The following is a 15,042-nucleotide window of genomic DNA, read 5'->3' as shown; positions in this document are numbered from 1 at the left end:
TGTGTGTGTTGGGGGGGAGAGGAGGGTTGAGGGGGCGACTGGCTGGCCCTGTTTCCCCTACAAAGGGGTTTTAATTGTTAAAGGACAATCCAAACTTGGAGGAGGATCAAACTTCAGAAGCCAACAGCAGGGGATTCTGGTGAACAGCCCCCCAAATATACCTTGAACAGTGGAGGTTTCCCAAGGCCCAGCCCTGTTCCCTCTCTGGGCTTGGAGTCGGCGGCAGATGAGGGGATTACAAAGGAGGCCAAGACACAGTTTCCTTTAAAATATTTTCATTTATTAGTCTTTTTTGAAGCAGTTAATTCTCTTTTCTTATTTTAAAAAATGTGTGTTTCATCCAGAGTTATACCAAAGTGATTAAAATGAATTTTCTTCTGGGGATATAGCTCCCCAGATCAGAAAAAAAATTTTTTTTTTCCAATTAATCACAAAAATAAAATCAAGAGAAAACATCAACAATCAAAAATAATCCCCAAATATCCAGGACAAAAAATAAAATATTTATTGATCTATCACAGCGAGACACAAAGAGATGGGCGGGGCAGAGGTGGGAGATGCTGTGAAGTACAGTGGCTCGAGGGAGGGATGGGGGATACAGTACTGCGTGGGGGGACCCAGGTTAGGGAGGAGATTCCTGCTGCCCCAGCTGGCACCGCCCCTCACACCCTGGGCCCCTTTGTAGGGGTGTGTGTGGTGGGGCAAAGGCAGGGCACATGCTGCCATGACAGGTTAACCAGGTTGGTGGTTGGGGTGCCCAGCCAGCTAGTGGTGCCAGGCAGACAACTGAGGGCAAGGATGGATGGATGGATGGATGGATGGACAGATGGGCGGATGAATTCCACAAGAGAAAGAGGGCTATTCCCATTGGGGTTCTTCTGATCTGAGGTGCCCCAGATATGGGGAACAGTGATTGGTGGAGGAAAAGGGGGCCAACGGGGCCAAGAGATGGTGTGACCGAATCCAGCTTGAGGTTTGTGATGCTTGGGTACCAACTGGACCGCAGCCAGGGGTGGGTCCTGGTGGGCAGGGGGAGGTGGGACTGCCCAGGAAGTGTCTGCACCATTTTCAGAGGAGCCCCAGGGAGGGGGCTTCCAGAGGGGCTGCCCTTCCCTCCTCCCTCCCCTGGGAAGATGAAAGCACCAGCACTTAGCACCGAGTTCCCCTGGAGATGGAGAGTGTATGGAGGGGGAGCTCCTGGGTGGGAAGGGGGAGGGGGCAGGGGGCCAAGCCCACCCACCCCTCGCCTCTGAAGTAGGGGCTTCCCAGGGCCCACTTGGCCACCGTTCTCTTGTTTCCTTGTCCTGTGGATTTCCAAGTCCGCCCGGCCAGCCCTGTCCCCTCCGGAGGGGGGGACGTGGGAGGGGGCGAGAGGGGAGGGTCACAAGGGTTTACATTCTCCACAAGCAGTAGCACCAACGTTGATGAGGTCGTGAGTCAGGGGTCCTGGGAAGCTCACTTTCTCTTCCGGCCACAGGATTTCCCCAGGCAGGCTCCACCTGGGTGGGAGGGGCACACACAAGGTTAGTCTGGCCCCTCCCCGTTGCTGCTCACGCCACTGCCCACTGACCAACTCCAGCATCATCACCATGGGGAACAGAGGCCCCAAGAAGCCTCCAGAAGCCTGGGCTCCACCCCAGCCCAAACTCATCATACAAACTCCCACTGGACAGGTGAGTGGGACCAGGGCTCAAGATGTGGTTGATGAAACCAAGTCCCAGGGAAGGGAAGAGGCCAGGCCATGGGTCCAGGTCTGGGAGAGACTGGGCCTGGGCAAGGTCTCTATTCTCTGAATCCACTCCATCTGGGAAGCCTTTAGTGAGTGACTCAGAGCACCTGCCAACAAGGGAGATAGTGAGACAAACAAGCCAGTGCCTCAAATAAGTAAACTGAGGCCCAGAGAGAGAGCCTTACTCATCCACAGTCAGTGGCTAACTTGGGACGGGACCCCAGGACCCCTGCCCTCCTCTCCTGGGGAGGGTCTGATTGATAAACCTTGTTTCTAATCATCAAGGCACCATTTTCTGGTTGGAGGGCTGGAGTAGTTCCTACCCCTGTGGGAGATAGACATGGCTTGTTACCGCCACCTGGTGGCAGTGAGAAGCCAAGTGGGGCGGGGACAGGCCTCTGTGCGAAGCTCATCCAGGGTGTTTGGAAAGCAAGGGGCTGTGGCCACAGGCACCACTAGGCACCCTGGAAAGGGCCAGGCTGGTCTTGCCTCAGCCTCTCCAGCCCTGGCCTTGCCTCAGCTGCCTCATCTGTGTAGCGAGAAGCAGGCGGGGGTGGTGGTGGTGGTGGTGGTGGTGGTGGAAGGGAATCCACAGTCTGAGCAACCGTAGGGGTGGAGCTGCGGCTTCTTTGGGTCTCCCTTGGGCATTGTTGGGAGGAGCTTGGGAGGTGGTGATCAGGACCCACCCTGCACACTTCCAGAAGCATGTGTGCATTTGTGAGCAAGGGTGTGGCTCGGTGCCAGGTAGTGGCCCCTGCCCACTCTGCCCAGCCTGGGCACCCTGCCCACCCTTCAGATTTCCCGAACCCTATGGCTCCCATCATCTCATCCATTTTCTCCCTCTGTGTCTGCTCCTCTGAGTTCTTCCCCCCTCCTCTCCCTTCTCTTTCTCTTGGCTCCTTCCTGAAAGTGGGCGGGGGAAGGGAGGTCATGTGGGCAGCAGGGAGGCAGGAACTGCTAGGCCAGGCCAGGCTGGGTGAGTATGGGGGGTCCTGGGCCTACTCCCAGCTCTGATCATCTGTGTTGGAGGCAGAAGAAGGGATGGGTGAGCTGTGCAGCTCCTCCAGCCTCCCCACTGCTGCCAGGCTTAATCCAAACGTGCTCCTCCCTCTCCCAGACTGATGGGCCCAGCCTCTGCCTCCGTCTCTGCCCCTCCCTCCATGCTGTCTTCCTTGCTCCACTCACCTGGGTACCCTAGAGCTCCCAGGGCACCTCCATAGGGCTTGGGAGGTTTGCCTGTGGGAGGAGAGGTAGGGATTGGGGAGGGGACCTGGCTTTCCTGCCTCTCTCAGGGCCCCCACCATATAGGGCCTCGATCCTATCACCACAGGTTCTGAAGGCCTTGCGGATCATATCCTGCATATAGAGGTCTGAGCAGCTTGGAGGGTGCCCTCTCCCACCATAGCCAGACCCCAGCCTTGCCAGCTAACATGCTGGTATCAGAGAGGTTTTGATGCCCCTGGCTGCCTGCTTGATGGACCTTGTCCTTCCCTTACAGTTTCTTTCTTTTTCTGTGGGAGCTTGTCAGTCTCAGCACTTAGACCCCAAGCTCCAGGGTGACCCAGGTCTCTGTCTCAGTCCTGGTTCCTAGTCAAATGCCAGGCTGGGAGCTCTAGGAGTCAGAATCCTTGCCTCCTATCCCCACACCCCAGGGCTGAACTGTCAGCTTCTGTGATTCCCCTCAAACCCCCACACCAGAGGCCCAGCCAAGGGTTGTGGTCATACTAGCCACTCCCTCAACAGGACTCTTCCCCCCTCCACCCCAGGAGAGGAGCTCAGAGCATTGCTTGAAGAGGGGCCCCTCCTTCTTCTTGCAGACTCACCACCAACTCCCAGGCCCCCAGCCCCGACTCCGGCTCCGCCACCTGCAACACAGGAGAGGGGCGGTGAGTGTGCCACTTCTGGGAGTTGCCAAGGCCTCCTGGCAGCATGGGCCTCGCTTGAGAGGGGCCAGGTTCTGGGCTTGGGAGCCTGGCTCTGCCTCACTCACTGTGTGACCTTGGGTCAGTCCCTGGTTCTCTATGAACCTCAGTTTACCCCATCTGGAACATGGTGTTTCAGAAAAGCTGATGCTCCCTGGCCTTGCAAGCGGGGAAGAGAAGAATAAAGGGGAGCCCAGCGCGGTGTAACCTGAGGATAGGGGACCCCTCCTGGGGCTTGACCTAGCCCTCCTGAGCAGGAGATGAAGCAGGGGAGGGGAAGGCTTGGGGCCAGAGCTGCAGCACAGGGCTCAGGGTAGGAAGCCGGACATACCTGGGAAAATAGGAGACAATCCGAAGCCAGGTCTTCCAACTCCTGCAGGAGGAACTTGGGGTTGGCATGGGGCAGGCCCCACTCCATCTTCGCCCCCTCGTTCTCTCTGCCCACTACCCCCCTCCCCTTCTCCATGGCCAGAGTGGCTTTCTTCACAAACCTTGTCCCTGCCTCGCATCCTGGTGTGGGGCCCCATCGCCTCAGCTTGCAAGCCTGGTGCCCGAGGCCCACGGTGCCCCTGACACTGAGGCCTGCCCCTCTGCCCAGGATGTTTCCTTTCCTGGACTGTCCCCTCTCCCTTCTCCCCTCTCCCCTCTCCCCTCTCCCCTCTCCCCTCTCCCCTCTCCCCTCTCCCCTCTCCCCTCTCCCTTCTCCCTTCTCCCCTCTCCCCACCCCCTTGTGGCCTTGTGCTAGCTGGAGCCCCAGGGTTGCACAGCAGAGATGGCCCTACCTCCACCTGGGAATGGCCTGGCAGCTCCTAGGACACCTCCAAGGCCAGCGGCACCTGAGAAGAGGGCAGATGGGGTTTGCGACAAGGTACAGTCTAAGGAGCCATGAGCCTCCCCTCCGGGTTCTGGGGTCAGGGAGGTCCTGGACAGGCTGTTAGGACCGAGCAGGATTGAGGCCTGAGTGGGTGAGACGGGATGGTCAGGATGGGGCGTATTAGCAGCCTACAGGCCTGGGCAGGAGGAGGACAGCAGGGAGCCACTCACCATATTTGGCTGCTTTAGCAGCTGCAGCTGGGGACACACCTGGGGAGATGGGGTGCATGAGAGCCCAGAAATATCCCTTCCCTTCCAGTCATGTCCCTCTTTTGACCTGTTCACTGTTTACCATCTGCCCACCGACTCATCCTTCCGCCATCCCTCCACCCCTCCTTTATCCAACTTTCCAAAAGTCTTTATTAAGCGCCCACTGTGTGTCCAGTCTTGTGGCGCACACAGGAAGGGACTTCAGGCGGGTTTAGGTAGGGAGATACAATGACGACCCAAGAAAGAGTGACACAAGGCCCAGGATGGCAGAGACTTTGGAAAAGTAATTCCGTCCAAGCTTTGGTTTCCTTCCCCAGTAAGTGGGCATGACCATCATTATCCTAACGAACTCCCACTTGATGTGGTCATGTGGGTTGAAGGAGAGGAGAGGGAGAGGGAGGGTCGGATCCCAGCTGCAAGAAGCAGCCCTCGCCCCTGCTTGCTCAGGCCCCTCTAAATGCTGGAGGAGCCAGAGAAGGGGGCAGGCCCACCACAGCCCTGAGTGAGCAAGATATGGCAAATGGGAAGGGCTCTCTCTCTCTCTCTCTCTCTCTCTCTCTCTCTCTCTCTCTCACACACACACACACACACACACACACTCATTCACTCACAATAAACTAATAGATTCTAGAGCAGCCTCTTACCTCCAAAGCCCGCAGCCCCTGGGACACCTCCAAGTCCCAGTCCTCCAGCTCCGAGCCCGCCAGCTCCGAGCCCTCCAGCCCCGAGGCCTGCGGAGAGAGCTGGGTGTTAAAACCCCATCGGCGAGACCCCTGCTGCTCGTCTATGAAGAGCTGAAGTTTTCCTCCCAGTCCCCAGGTGGAGCCTGAGCTTCCAGAGCCTTTGTGGGTGCTGTGGGGCCAGGAGGTGGCTGGGCCCCGGGAAGACAATGCCCCTGAGGGCCTCAGGGGCAGGGCAGGGAATAGTGCTCCACAGTGCATGGTCTGAGGCTCCCCAAACCCTGGGGACTGTTGGCAGCCCCCACCTCTACACAGTGCTCACCATATTGGCCAGCTTTGGCAGCAGCCTTGGCAGCAGCAGCCAAGGCAGCAGGTCCGGCTCCTGAAGACACAGAGGGAGCTCAGGGAGCAATTCTCCACGGGTCCATCTCCCTCCCTGCCCAGCCCGTCCTGGGGTTTCAACTCACCTGCCACACCACCTGGGACACCTGCTCCACCAAGACCACCAAGACCTCCAACCCCGCCAAGGCCCCCAGGCCCTCCTGCTCCTGAGGAGAGGGGCAGAGAGTCAGTCCCCCATTTCTGAAGGACAGGGTCTCCCTGACCCAGGGGCATTAGCCAAGCAGACGGGTGGTTGAGGCCAGGTGACCCAGTGGAAGGAGCACTGGACAGAAGTCCATTCCCAGGCACCTGGGCCCATGTCCCTGACCAATCAGTCAAGAGCGAGCTTCCTTGCCCGGCCAGTGTAGTTCAGTGGTTCAATGACGACCTATGAACTGGGAGGTCACGGTTCGATTCCTGGTCGGGGCACATGCCCAGGTTGTGGGCTCGTTCCCCAATAGGGGCCATGCAGGAGGCAGCTAATTGATGATTCTCTCTCATCATTGATACTTTTCTCTCTCTCTCCCTCTCCCTTCTTCTCTGAAATCAATAAAATTCTATTTAAAAAAAAAAAGAAAAGAGCGAGCTTCCTTGAGCCTTGGCCTGCCCATCTTTTCTCCATCCCCCTGGGCTAGCACTGGAGCCACAGGTGGCCACAAGCTGCGGAGGAGGGAAGACTAGTCTCAGGTACTGACAGTCCTGGGTTCCAATCCTGCTTTCTCCACTCATTAGAGCCTCTCTGAGCTGCCACCTCTCCTTAAAGGAGATGATGATCCTTACCCCACTCACCCTACAGGTGTTTGGAGAGTAAAAGAACACACCATCGGGGAATGTACCCTGAGTTTTGAACTGTTGTCCAGAGCAGAGCTGCTACGAATAGCAGCAGCAGGAGTTCCACAGTTCTCGGTGCTTCTCACAGATTAGCCTGCTTATTATTCATTGCGACAGGAAAGGTCGGAACTATTGTCATCCCCACTTTGCAGATGAGAACATTGAGCCGCAGCAGAGGTCAAGCAATATGCTCAAGGTGCCACAGGCAGGAAGTGGCTTTGGAGCCTGTCCCCTTAGCTGCTTTGTTTCCCTGGCAAAATGCGCTAGACTCCGGCTGGCAGAGCAGCCAGCAAGGAACAGGAGAAGGCTTGTGGGTCACCGGGCCCGCCAGGGGTGGGACTGAGGAGACTGGGATTTTCCGAGGTGGAAACTGGCCCCAAGTGGACTGGCCGGGCTGATTGGTGTTTCCCTGGCAGAGGCCCTGGCCTGGCTCTCAGAAGGCCAAGAATTCAGGGGCCACAGACAGTGTGGGTCTGGCCAGCCAGGGCTGCTGAGCGCCAAGTGGAGGGGCAGGCTTGTCTGCCACGTCTTCGTGGCTCGTGGCAGGCGCAGTCATGCTGACTGGGAGGTGGGCGGGGGGCCGGGGCTCTGCTGGCCAGGAGGCAGAAGCTGCCTCGCTGACAGCAACCCTGCCCTGGGCCCACAAAACTGAGGGCCAGAGGGGCCCCTGGGGACCACGGTTTTCACCAAGGTGGACTAGCTCCCAGGGAGGCCGGAAATGTGAGGGGCCTCTTTGGTTGTCCCAGGGCTGGAGGCTCGATAGGCATTTTGTGGGCAGGAGCCAGGTCTGCTAAACTGTCATGAATGTGTCCTAGAAACTGCCTTTTTCCACCCTGTGCTGCAGGCGCCGGGCATGGGGCCCTGGCCCAGAGGGAGGGGAGAAGGGTGACCAGTGCATCAGGGACGGTGGGGCAGCAGTGGAACCAACCGTGGTGGTCAGTATGGGGGCACTCACCATATTTGGCTGCTTTAGCAGCAGCCAAGGATCCAGGTACTGCAGAAAAAGGAAAAAGGAAATGTGGGGTGGTCAGCAGCTGAGCTCTGTGCTGGGGGTACTGCTTCCTCCTAGGAGCCCTCCCTGCCTTCCTTGGCCTTCTTTGCTCCTCTCAAAGCCCTGAAGCTGTGGCTCCCCAGCCAGGAGCTCACCCTGCCCGGGTAGATCTCCGCTCACTAACCATGTCTCTGCCAGTCTGATCTGGGAGCACGTGAGGGGTGGACAGTGCCTCCTCCTTCCATCTGCCCCTCCCAGCCCCTTCAGGCTCAGTAACCACCAGGTGAAAAACTGGAACTCCCAGTGGCCATAGCGTACTGCTGGGGGCGAGCCAGGTGGGCCCACCCACGCAGCCTGGGGCTTCCTCGCCTGGCCTGCCCCCCATCTGTTACCCTAGTCATCTGACTGCTCAGGAGAACCTAATGGGGAATTCACTATGAGCCCTTCGATGAGGTGCTGGGGGATGTGCTGGGAGGGAGCATGCAGTCTCCCTTCTCTGAGCTCAGGGGTCATTTCTGCCCAGGCTAGAAGGCCTCTCACCTGCACCCGCACCTGCCCCAAAGCCAGGAACACCAGCACCAGCCCCAAATCCGGGAACACCAGCACCAGCTCCGAATCCAGGAACGCCAGCACCAGCTCCAAATCCGGGCACGCCAGCAGGAAGGCCAGCGGCAGCCCCTGGGAAAGATGGGCAGTGGGATGGTGACAGCAGGCAGGAAGCATGCCCCTGTGGGGTGTCCTGCCCGGGAGCCGAGACAGGCCCCAAGAGAAGGGGCCAGACCCCTTAATCCACCCTCTGTGCTGCCACCAGAAAAGCCTTCTGAGAGCTCCCCCAGCTGGCATTCAGGGCTGCACACTCACTACACCGCCTTCCTTTCCAGCCCAACCTCCACTCTTCCCTCTTGGATGAACTCATTTAATTCTCTCAACAACCTCCTGCAGCAGGAGCCATCAGCACCCACATGTCATGCCCGAGGACAGGAAACTCAGAGGTCACTCAGCTCGTGTGGGGCCCAGGATTGGAACCTGGGTCTCTCCTTTGCTAAATCTGCTTTTCCAACCCCTTGTCTGCTGCCTCGGGCAGTGGGCCTGAGAGCCTGCATACTGTGGGGCCAGCGCCCGCCTGGGTCATGCTGGGCCAGCCTGCGCTTGGCGGGGTGAGGAGGGAAAGCCAGGCAGGGCACTCACGGAGCTGGGCTTTGGCGGCCAACTGAGCAGCAGATTTGGCGGCACCCGGGGTCCCTGCTCCTGGATGGAGAGGGAGGGGGTGTCAGGGTGTCAGCCATGGAGGATTCAGAGGCTCCTCAGGCCCACTTTCTCACACAACTTACCTGTAACGCCGCCGGGGCCAATGCCAAGACCAGGAACCCCGCCAGCACCGGGGAAAACGCCAAGGCCGGGAACCCCGCCAACGCCAGCGCCAGGGCCTAACCCTACAAGAGTGAGAAGAACTAATCCTTAACCCAGTCTCGACCGAGGAGGACAGAAGCCAATGGAAAGAGCAGTGAGCTGGGAATCAGGAGCCTTGGGCTTTCATCCCCGCTAGGGCACAGATTGCTGTGGACTTTGGGCAAGTCATCTTCTCTTTATGTGTCTCAGCTTCCTTGTCCCTAATATGAGGCATGTGTAGGGTCAGGAGTTCTTAACCTTTGGAGGGACAAGGACCTGTTTGAGACTTCTGAGGGTGGTGGAAGCAGAGCTATGTGGTCAAGGGTGCTCTACAAGACAGGCAGACACGGGTTCGAAGCTCAGCTCAGCCACCATTTAGCTGTGTAACTGTGAGCAAGCTACTTAAGCCCTGAGAACCTCAGTTTCCACATCTCTAAAATGGGAATGATGCTACCAACTTCATGAAGTTGCTGTAAGGATTGCCTCAGCAAATGGCAGCTTTATCTAAAAAGGGGTTGTTTGTCATATGTGAGTTTCGGGGGGGTCAGTGGACCTAAAATTAAGATTTCTCTGGCCTAGACAGCTCTAGATTTTCTGATCTGAATCTTGCTGCCCACAGGTCCCTGAAGCCAAGGCGTGTAGATGCCCTGGCCCAGGCCTGGTAGACATTTAAGCTCTAAGGTGGGGCTACTGCCATTGGCTATGGTCAGGATGGTGTAGGTGCTTGGGGCTGCCAGGGTGGCCCTCAGATCTATGGAGAAATGGAGAACCTTGTCAGGGAGCAAGAAATACTGCCACGGAGGGTGGTGGGCACCCAGAGGAACCAGCTTGAGGTCCAGAATGGGGGCGGCCCAGCTAGATTGGGGGCGGTAGGGGCTTTGGGAAGAGTGCGGAGGTTGGTTCTGGGGTCTCACCAGGGCCTATTCTCGCTTTGTTTTCCTAATCAGAGACTTGACCCACACCTGAAAGTGGACAGATGGGTCAAAGGCCCACAGCGAGAATGTGAGCTGCGAGGCTGCCAGACCCCAGGACAGAGGACAGGAGCGCGGTGCTATAGGATGCGCACTGGGAACAGAGTCGGGGTGGGGCACATACCATATTGAGCAGCTTTGGCAGCTGCTTTGGCGGCTGCAGCTGCTGGGGTTCCAGCTCCTGGAGAGGTAAAGAGAAGGGGTTGGGGTGGGGCTCCCTGCACCCCTCCTCACTCTTCCCCCACCCCGACAGCTCCAGGGAGCCTCCAGAAGACCCGTGCTGTGCTCTGGGCTGCCTCGTTATGCTGGAGCCAGAGAAGGAAGGGTTCCAGGCCTGCTGTGAGGCCCGTAAAAGGTCTTCCCTCCACACTAGGGGGCATTGCTTTTCCTCCTCCCCATCTCTGGGCTCAGTCTTGCCATCTATAAAATGGTGCCCTTGACCTGGGTCCACTCCAGGGCCCCTTCCACGAGGCAAACCAAACCCGTCTCTGGGTTGGGCACACAGCTCACCTGGCACCCCTCCGATGCCCGGCACCCCTCCGATGCCCGGCACCCCTGGTACAATGCCTCTGGCACCTGGCACCAGCCCGCCCAGGCCTCCTGCTCCTCCAGCACCTAGAGTAGTGAAGAGCATCAGCGCTGCCCCACGAAGCTCCCCTCCTTGAGGGAGCAGAGGGAGGAGGTGGGGTGGGGAACAGAATGGCTGCGGTGAGCACCTTCAACTCGCTGGTTTGGGGTGGGGTGGTAAGCTGGGCACCAGGAACCCTAAGGATGGGCAATTGAAAAGGGCAGGAAAGTTCAGCGTGGCTTGGGAAGATGGGGTCAGGGGCTCCTGATCTTGGCCCAGGCCATTTCAGCCCTGGAGGCCTGAGCGCGAGCTTGCTCTGTCCTCATGCTGGGGAACTGCTCTGAGCTCAGACCCTGGGCTCCAGGGCAGAGCAGGGCTGGGGTCCAGGCTCTGAGAGGAGGGGACAGTGCTGCCCAGGAGGGAAGGACACTGCCCTGGGCATGGGGGCAGGCAGGGCCAGGGCACTTACCATACTTAGCTGCCTTGGCGGCGGCGGCGGCTGCCTGGGCTGCAGCTATGGCGGAATGAGAAAAAGAGAGACCCTCAGAAACCTTGCTGGATCTCAGTGGGGCTGTGCTGACTGCTCTCCTACCCTGACAGGCGCTGCAGGCCCTCCCTGCACACTCCCCAATGCCTCCCTGAGCACGTGCAGCCCAATCAACACCCCACAACCCCCTCAAGCTCTACAGAAGAGAAGCCCCCTGCCTTCACCCTATTTCCCCAGGTGGAACTAGTGCTCACGGGAAATGCCAGCTCCAGGGACACCTCCGACTCCAGCTCCAAGACCACCGACTCCGGCTCCAAGACCGCCGTAGCCCGGAAAGCCCCCAACCCCACCTCCAACTCCCACTCCGGCTCTGCCCCCTGTGGAGAGAGGAGAATGGATAGAAAAGGAGATCAGTGAGAGAGGCTGGGAGGGCCCTGGGGGTGCTGGTGGACTAGGAGAGTAGGAGCAAGCCCCCCTCAAGTCTGGTCCTGGAAGGACAGGAAACCATAGAATGCCTGTGCCCCCAGCAGCCTTTTCCAGGAAACCTTTATTGAAACCCCGTACCTCCCCCCCCGCCCCCCGCATCATTTCTGCAACCCTTCTCTTCTCTAATTGGGATTGGGCCCTGTTGTTGGTTATGGAGAGAGAGTGGGCAGGTCCCATTTCCCCAGCCAGGCTTGGGCTCCTGTGAGAGGGGCCCTGGCTGGGGTGGGGAGGGCCAGGGACACTGTCCCCACTGCCATACTAGGACTCTCCTGTCACTCAGCCTCATGGCCTCATTCTGGGGCCCAACAGGTCCAGCTCAGCCAGTGACCTGCTATGTAACCCTGGGCAAGTCATCCCCTTTCTCTGGCCAGAACAGGGTGGGGCAGAGCTATCAACACACTCACCATATTTGGCTGCTTTGGCGGCTGCTTTAGCAGCTGCAGCTGGTGACACAGCCCCTGGAGAGACCAAGGGGACACAAATGATCAGGAGAGAATGGAGGAAAGATGGTCAATATGTATCCTACCATCCACCCATCTGTCCAGTCTATCTCCTTTCTCTCTATCAAACCAACCCAATGGATGTTTAGTTATCTGTCTACCCAGTCACATCTCCATCTAGTCCTCTGTGTACTTAACCACTCATTCACCCACCCACTTACCTACCCACGTGTCTGTCCATTTGCCTATCTATCCTTAGACTTCAATACAACCACTTATCTCTCTGTCCATCCATGAACCCATCTGACCATTCATTTATTCACTCATCTACCCATTCATCTATTCATATATCTAACCATCCATTTTGCATTTGCCTCTCACCCACGCATCTATTCGTCTGCTCATCCAACCATGTGCTCATCCACCCATCCATACATCCACCACCCATCCATTTATCAGTCTATTCACTTATTTAGTCCCTCATCTACTTTTCCATTTGTCTTTCCATCTACCCATTCATCTCTTCATCCACCATTTTACCCATGTATCTATTCATTCATGTAGTCATTCATCCTTTTTTTCTGTCCATTCATCCTCTTATCCTTCAACCTCTACTTATCCACATGGCCATTCACCCACATACCCAGCTGTCCATCTGCCCATCCATCCATCCACCCACCCACCCATCTATCCACCACTTACTGAGCATCTATCTATTCATCTAAGGACTGGGGACATAGAGATGAAAAAGACATGGTTCGTTCCCTCAGGAGCACACTGGCAATGAGCAGGTGAGTGGGAGAAGATGATGCTGGCAGTAACTAATTAGGAGGTTGTTATAGCCCAAGGGAGAGAAGATGAGTCATGGTCAAGGGTATGGGAGAAGAGGATAGATAAGTGAAGTGTTAGGGAGAATCCAAAGTCTTGGCAATAGTGTCAGTATTTCTCTCTTACAACACACACACATACACACACACACACACACACAGAGCCCAGCTCATTTGGTCTACCCACAATACCTGGGACTCCAACACCTGGGATCCCAACACCTGGGACTCCTCCAACACCTGGGATTCCAACACCTGGGACCCCAACACCTGGGATCCCAACACCTGGGACTCCTCCAACACCTGGGATTCCAACACCTGGGACCCCAACACCAGGGACTCCAACACCAGGAACTCCAACTCCTGGGCCACCAGGTACCAAGCCTCCAGCAGCTCCTGTGGAAGGAAAGAATTATTCTGGCCTAAACCCTGTGGGAACCTTAAAGGGCCTCTCAGGGCATGGTTCTGGGGAGCTGTGGGGGTGGCAGGTCCTGAGTGCAGGATCCCAGGTGGGCTGACATTGCCTTTGGAGTTCTAAGGGTTTGGGTCTGTGGGTGGGAAGAACATGGTCTACGTCTAAAGCAAATTCAGAGCATATCACTAGCACCCAGGCAGGTGGTGCAGTAGCTATGGGTTGGCCTTGGGAGTAGGGTGGGAGGAGCCAGATGCTCCACAGGGGTCCCCCATTGCTGGGCCAATCAGTGAAGAACAACAGACAGGGCCAGGCAGAGTGGTCAGACAGGCATGTTTGGGGAGGTGGAAGGGAGGTGTCCACAGGTGGACAAAGGCCAAGTCCATTCAGTCTTAGAGAACTGAGGTCTCCAAGGCCTAGTAGAGGCCTGGGCTGGCTCCAAGGGCCTGAGGGCAGGCCAGAGTCCCACTTCCTCCCCTGAGGGCACTCACCATATTTAGCTGCCTTTGCAGCCGCCTTCCCAGCAGCACCGACCCCTGGAGAGACAGCCACAGAGGGTGAGGCCTTTCCCTGTGGCCTTCTCCAGGACACCCCCACCCCCTGCTGGAACAGACACTACCTGCAACGCCTCCAATCCCAGGAATTGCACCAGCCCCACCAGGAATGCCGGCACCTCCAACACCAACACCAGGGAGAACTCCGGCTCCTCCAGCACCTGCGGGCGTGGGGACAGTGCAGATGTAGCTCCCAGGGCCCCTCCTGAGGCTGGGAAGGAAGGCCACTTGGATGCTGGCGTTTCAACTAGCACAGTCTCCTCTGGGAACGAGGCCCAGGCATCTCTGGCGGGGCCTGCTTGAGAAGGCCCCCACCCCACTGTTCATTGACTCACCCCCAAAGTGTCCATTTCAACACGCTCATTAAGGGACTTGTATGTTTTCAGACAAATCCCATTCTAATCACTGCCACATACTGAGAAACCACAAGCGGCCACTCCCTGGACCAGAGGGGCCCCTGTAGGAATGTTCAAGGCTTCCTCTCCTTGTGTTCCAAAGGCTCCGCCAAGTTTGTAATCCAAGCGCCTGGCTGCCTGGCTCTGGCAGTCCCTCGCTGTCCCAATCTCCTGCTCCCACATTCCACCCTTAGGGGCCTGGAGGGACAGCCTATGGGGCCTCCTAGGGGCGGGCCTCCAGCTCAGTGCTGCCCTCCACATTTTCGCCCCCTTGGCTGGTCCCACCATGGCTACAGGAAGGGCTCCCCTGGCACTGGAGATGAAGGCGAGGATTTCAGCCCCAGTGATCTGACTCTGAACTGGGACTGCCTGGGACAGGGGGACAGAGGCCCATGCTGCTCACAGCACGGGCACAGGGAAGGGCGTACCATGTCTGCCAGCCAAGGGATCATGAGCTTGAGGAGCCAGTTAAAATTTTTATAGTGCACACTACATTGATACTAAACTGTTACATTTTTAAAATGCTCATTCTAACCACCATAGTACCCATTCCCTCTGCACGGGCTCCTTCTTCCTGCTTTAACCACATGGCAAACTCCACCTATATTTTAAGGCCTCAATCAAATGTCATTTTCTCTGAGAAGGGTTCCTGATTTTCTTCCCCCAGTAGAAATAATATCTCCCTCTTCTCCAGTCCCACAACTGTGCCTCCAGCCTCCAGCAGAGCTCTTATCTGTCCCTGGTCTCTAGAAAGGATGGATAGAGGGAGTGAGGGAGGGAGTGAGGGAGTGAGGGAGGGAGTGAGGGAGTGAGGGAGGGAGTGAGGGAGTGAGGGAGGGAGGGAGTGAGGGAGGGAGGGAGGGATAATTAGATGGGTGAGTGGATGGATGGATGGA

The 15,042-nt window shown here is 57.4% G+C and overlaps 1 protein-coding gene across 8 annotated transcripts in view; it reads right to left on the bottom strand.

Moving 5' to 3' along the window:
• Positions 1 to 482: 482 nt before the first annotated feature.
• ELN (elastin) overlaps positions 483 to 15,042 on the bottom strand; it is a 31,413-nt gene continuing 16,853 nt past the window's right edge. For 7 of the 8 annotated variants that reach the window (XM_070412787.1, XM_070412792.1, XM_070412791.1 and 4 more), the window contains 21 exons: positions 13,817 to 13,912; positions 13,689 to 13,733; positions 12,978 to 13,181; positions 11,923 to 11,976; positions 11,287 to 11,409; positions 11,015 to 11,059; positions 10,488 to 10,592; positions 10,102 to 10,158; positions 8,949 to 9,050; positions 8,806 to 8,865; positions 8,158 to 8,295; positions 7,582 to 7,620; positions 5,882 to 5,962; positions 5,737 to 5,796; positions 5,379 to 5,465; positions 4,696 to 4,734; positions 4,434 to 4,487; positions 3,983 to 4,024; positions 3,553 to 3,594; positions 2,915 to 2,965; positions 483 to 1,499 (listed from right to left, as the gene is read on the bottom strand). In XM_070412787.1, the coding sequence (XP_070268888.1) occupies positions 1,456 to 1,499; positions 2,915 to 2,965; positions 3,553 to 3,594; positions 3,983 to 4,024; positions 4,434 to 4,487; positions 4,696 to 4,734; positions 5,379 to 5,465; positions 5,737 to 5,796; positions 5,882 to 5,962; positions 7,582 to 7,620; positions 8,158 to 8,295; positions 8,806 to 8,865; positions 8,949 to 9,050; positions 10,102 to 10,158; positions 10,488 to 10,592; positions 11,015 to 11,059; positions 11,287 to 11,409; positions 11,923 to 11,976; positions 12,978 to 13,181; positions 13,689 to 13,733; positions 13,817 to 13,912 (1,568 nt within the window). In that variant the 3' untranslated portion in view covers positions 483 to 1,455. The remainder of the gene's footprint in view (positions 1,500 to 2,914; positions 2,966 to 3,552; positions 3,595 to 3,982; positions 4,025 to 4,433; positions 4,488 to 4,695; positions 4,735 to 5,378; positions 5,466 to 5,736; positions 5,797 to 5,881; positions 5,963 to 7,581; positions 7,621 to 8,157; positions 8,296 to 8,805; positions 8,866 to 8,948; positions 9,051 to 10,101; positions 10,159 to 10,487; positions 10,593 to 11,014; positions 11,060 to 11,286; positions 11,410 to 11,922; positions 11,977 to 12,977; positions 13,182 to 13,688; positions 13,734 to 13,816; positions 13,913 to 15,042) is intronic. The other variant, XM_070412793.1, reaches the window with a different exon arrangement.

Source organism: Myotis yumanensis, unplaced genomic scaffold (assembly GCF_028538775.1).
Source record: "Myotis yumanensis isolate MYYU_CA2020_CCGP unplaced genomic scaffold, mMyoYum1.0.hap1 SCAF_4, whole genome shotgun sequence".
Lineage (NCBI taxonomy): Eukaryota > Metazoa > Chordata > Mammalia > Chiroptera > Vespertilionidae > Myotis > Myotis yumanensis.
This window is presented reverse-complemented; position numbering and strand designations above follow the sequence as displayed.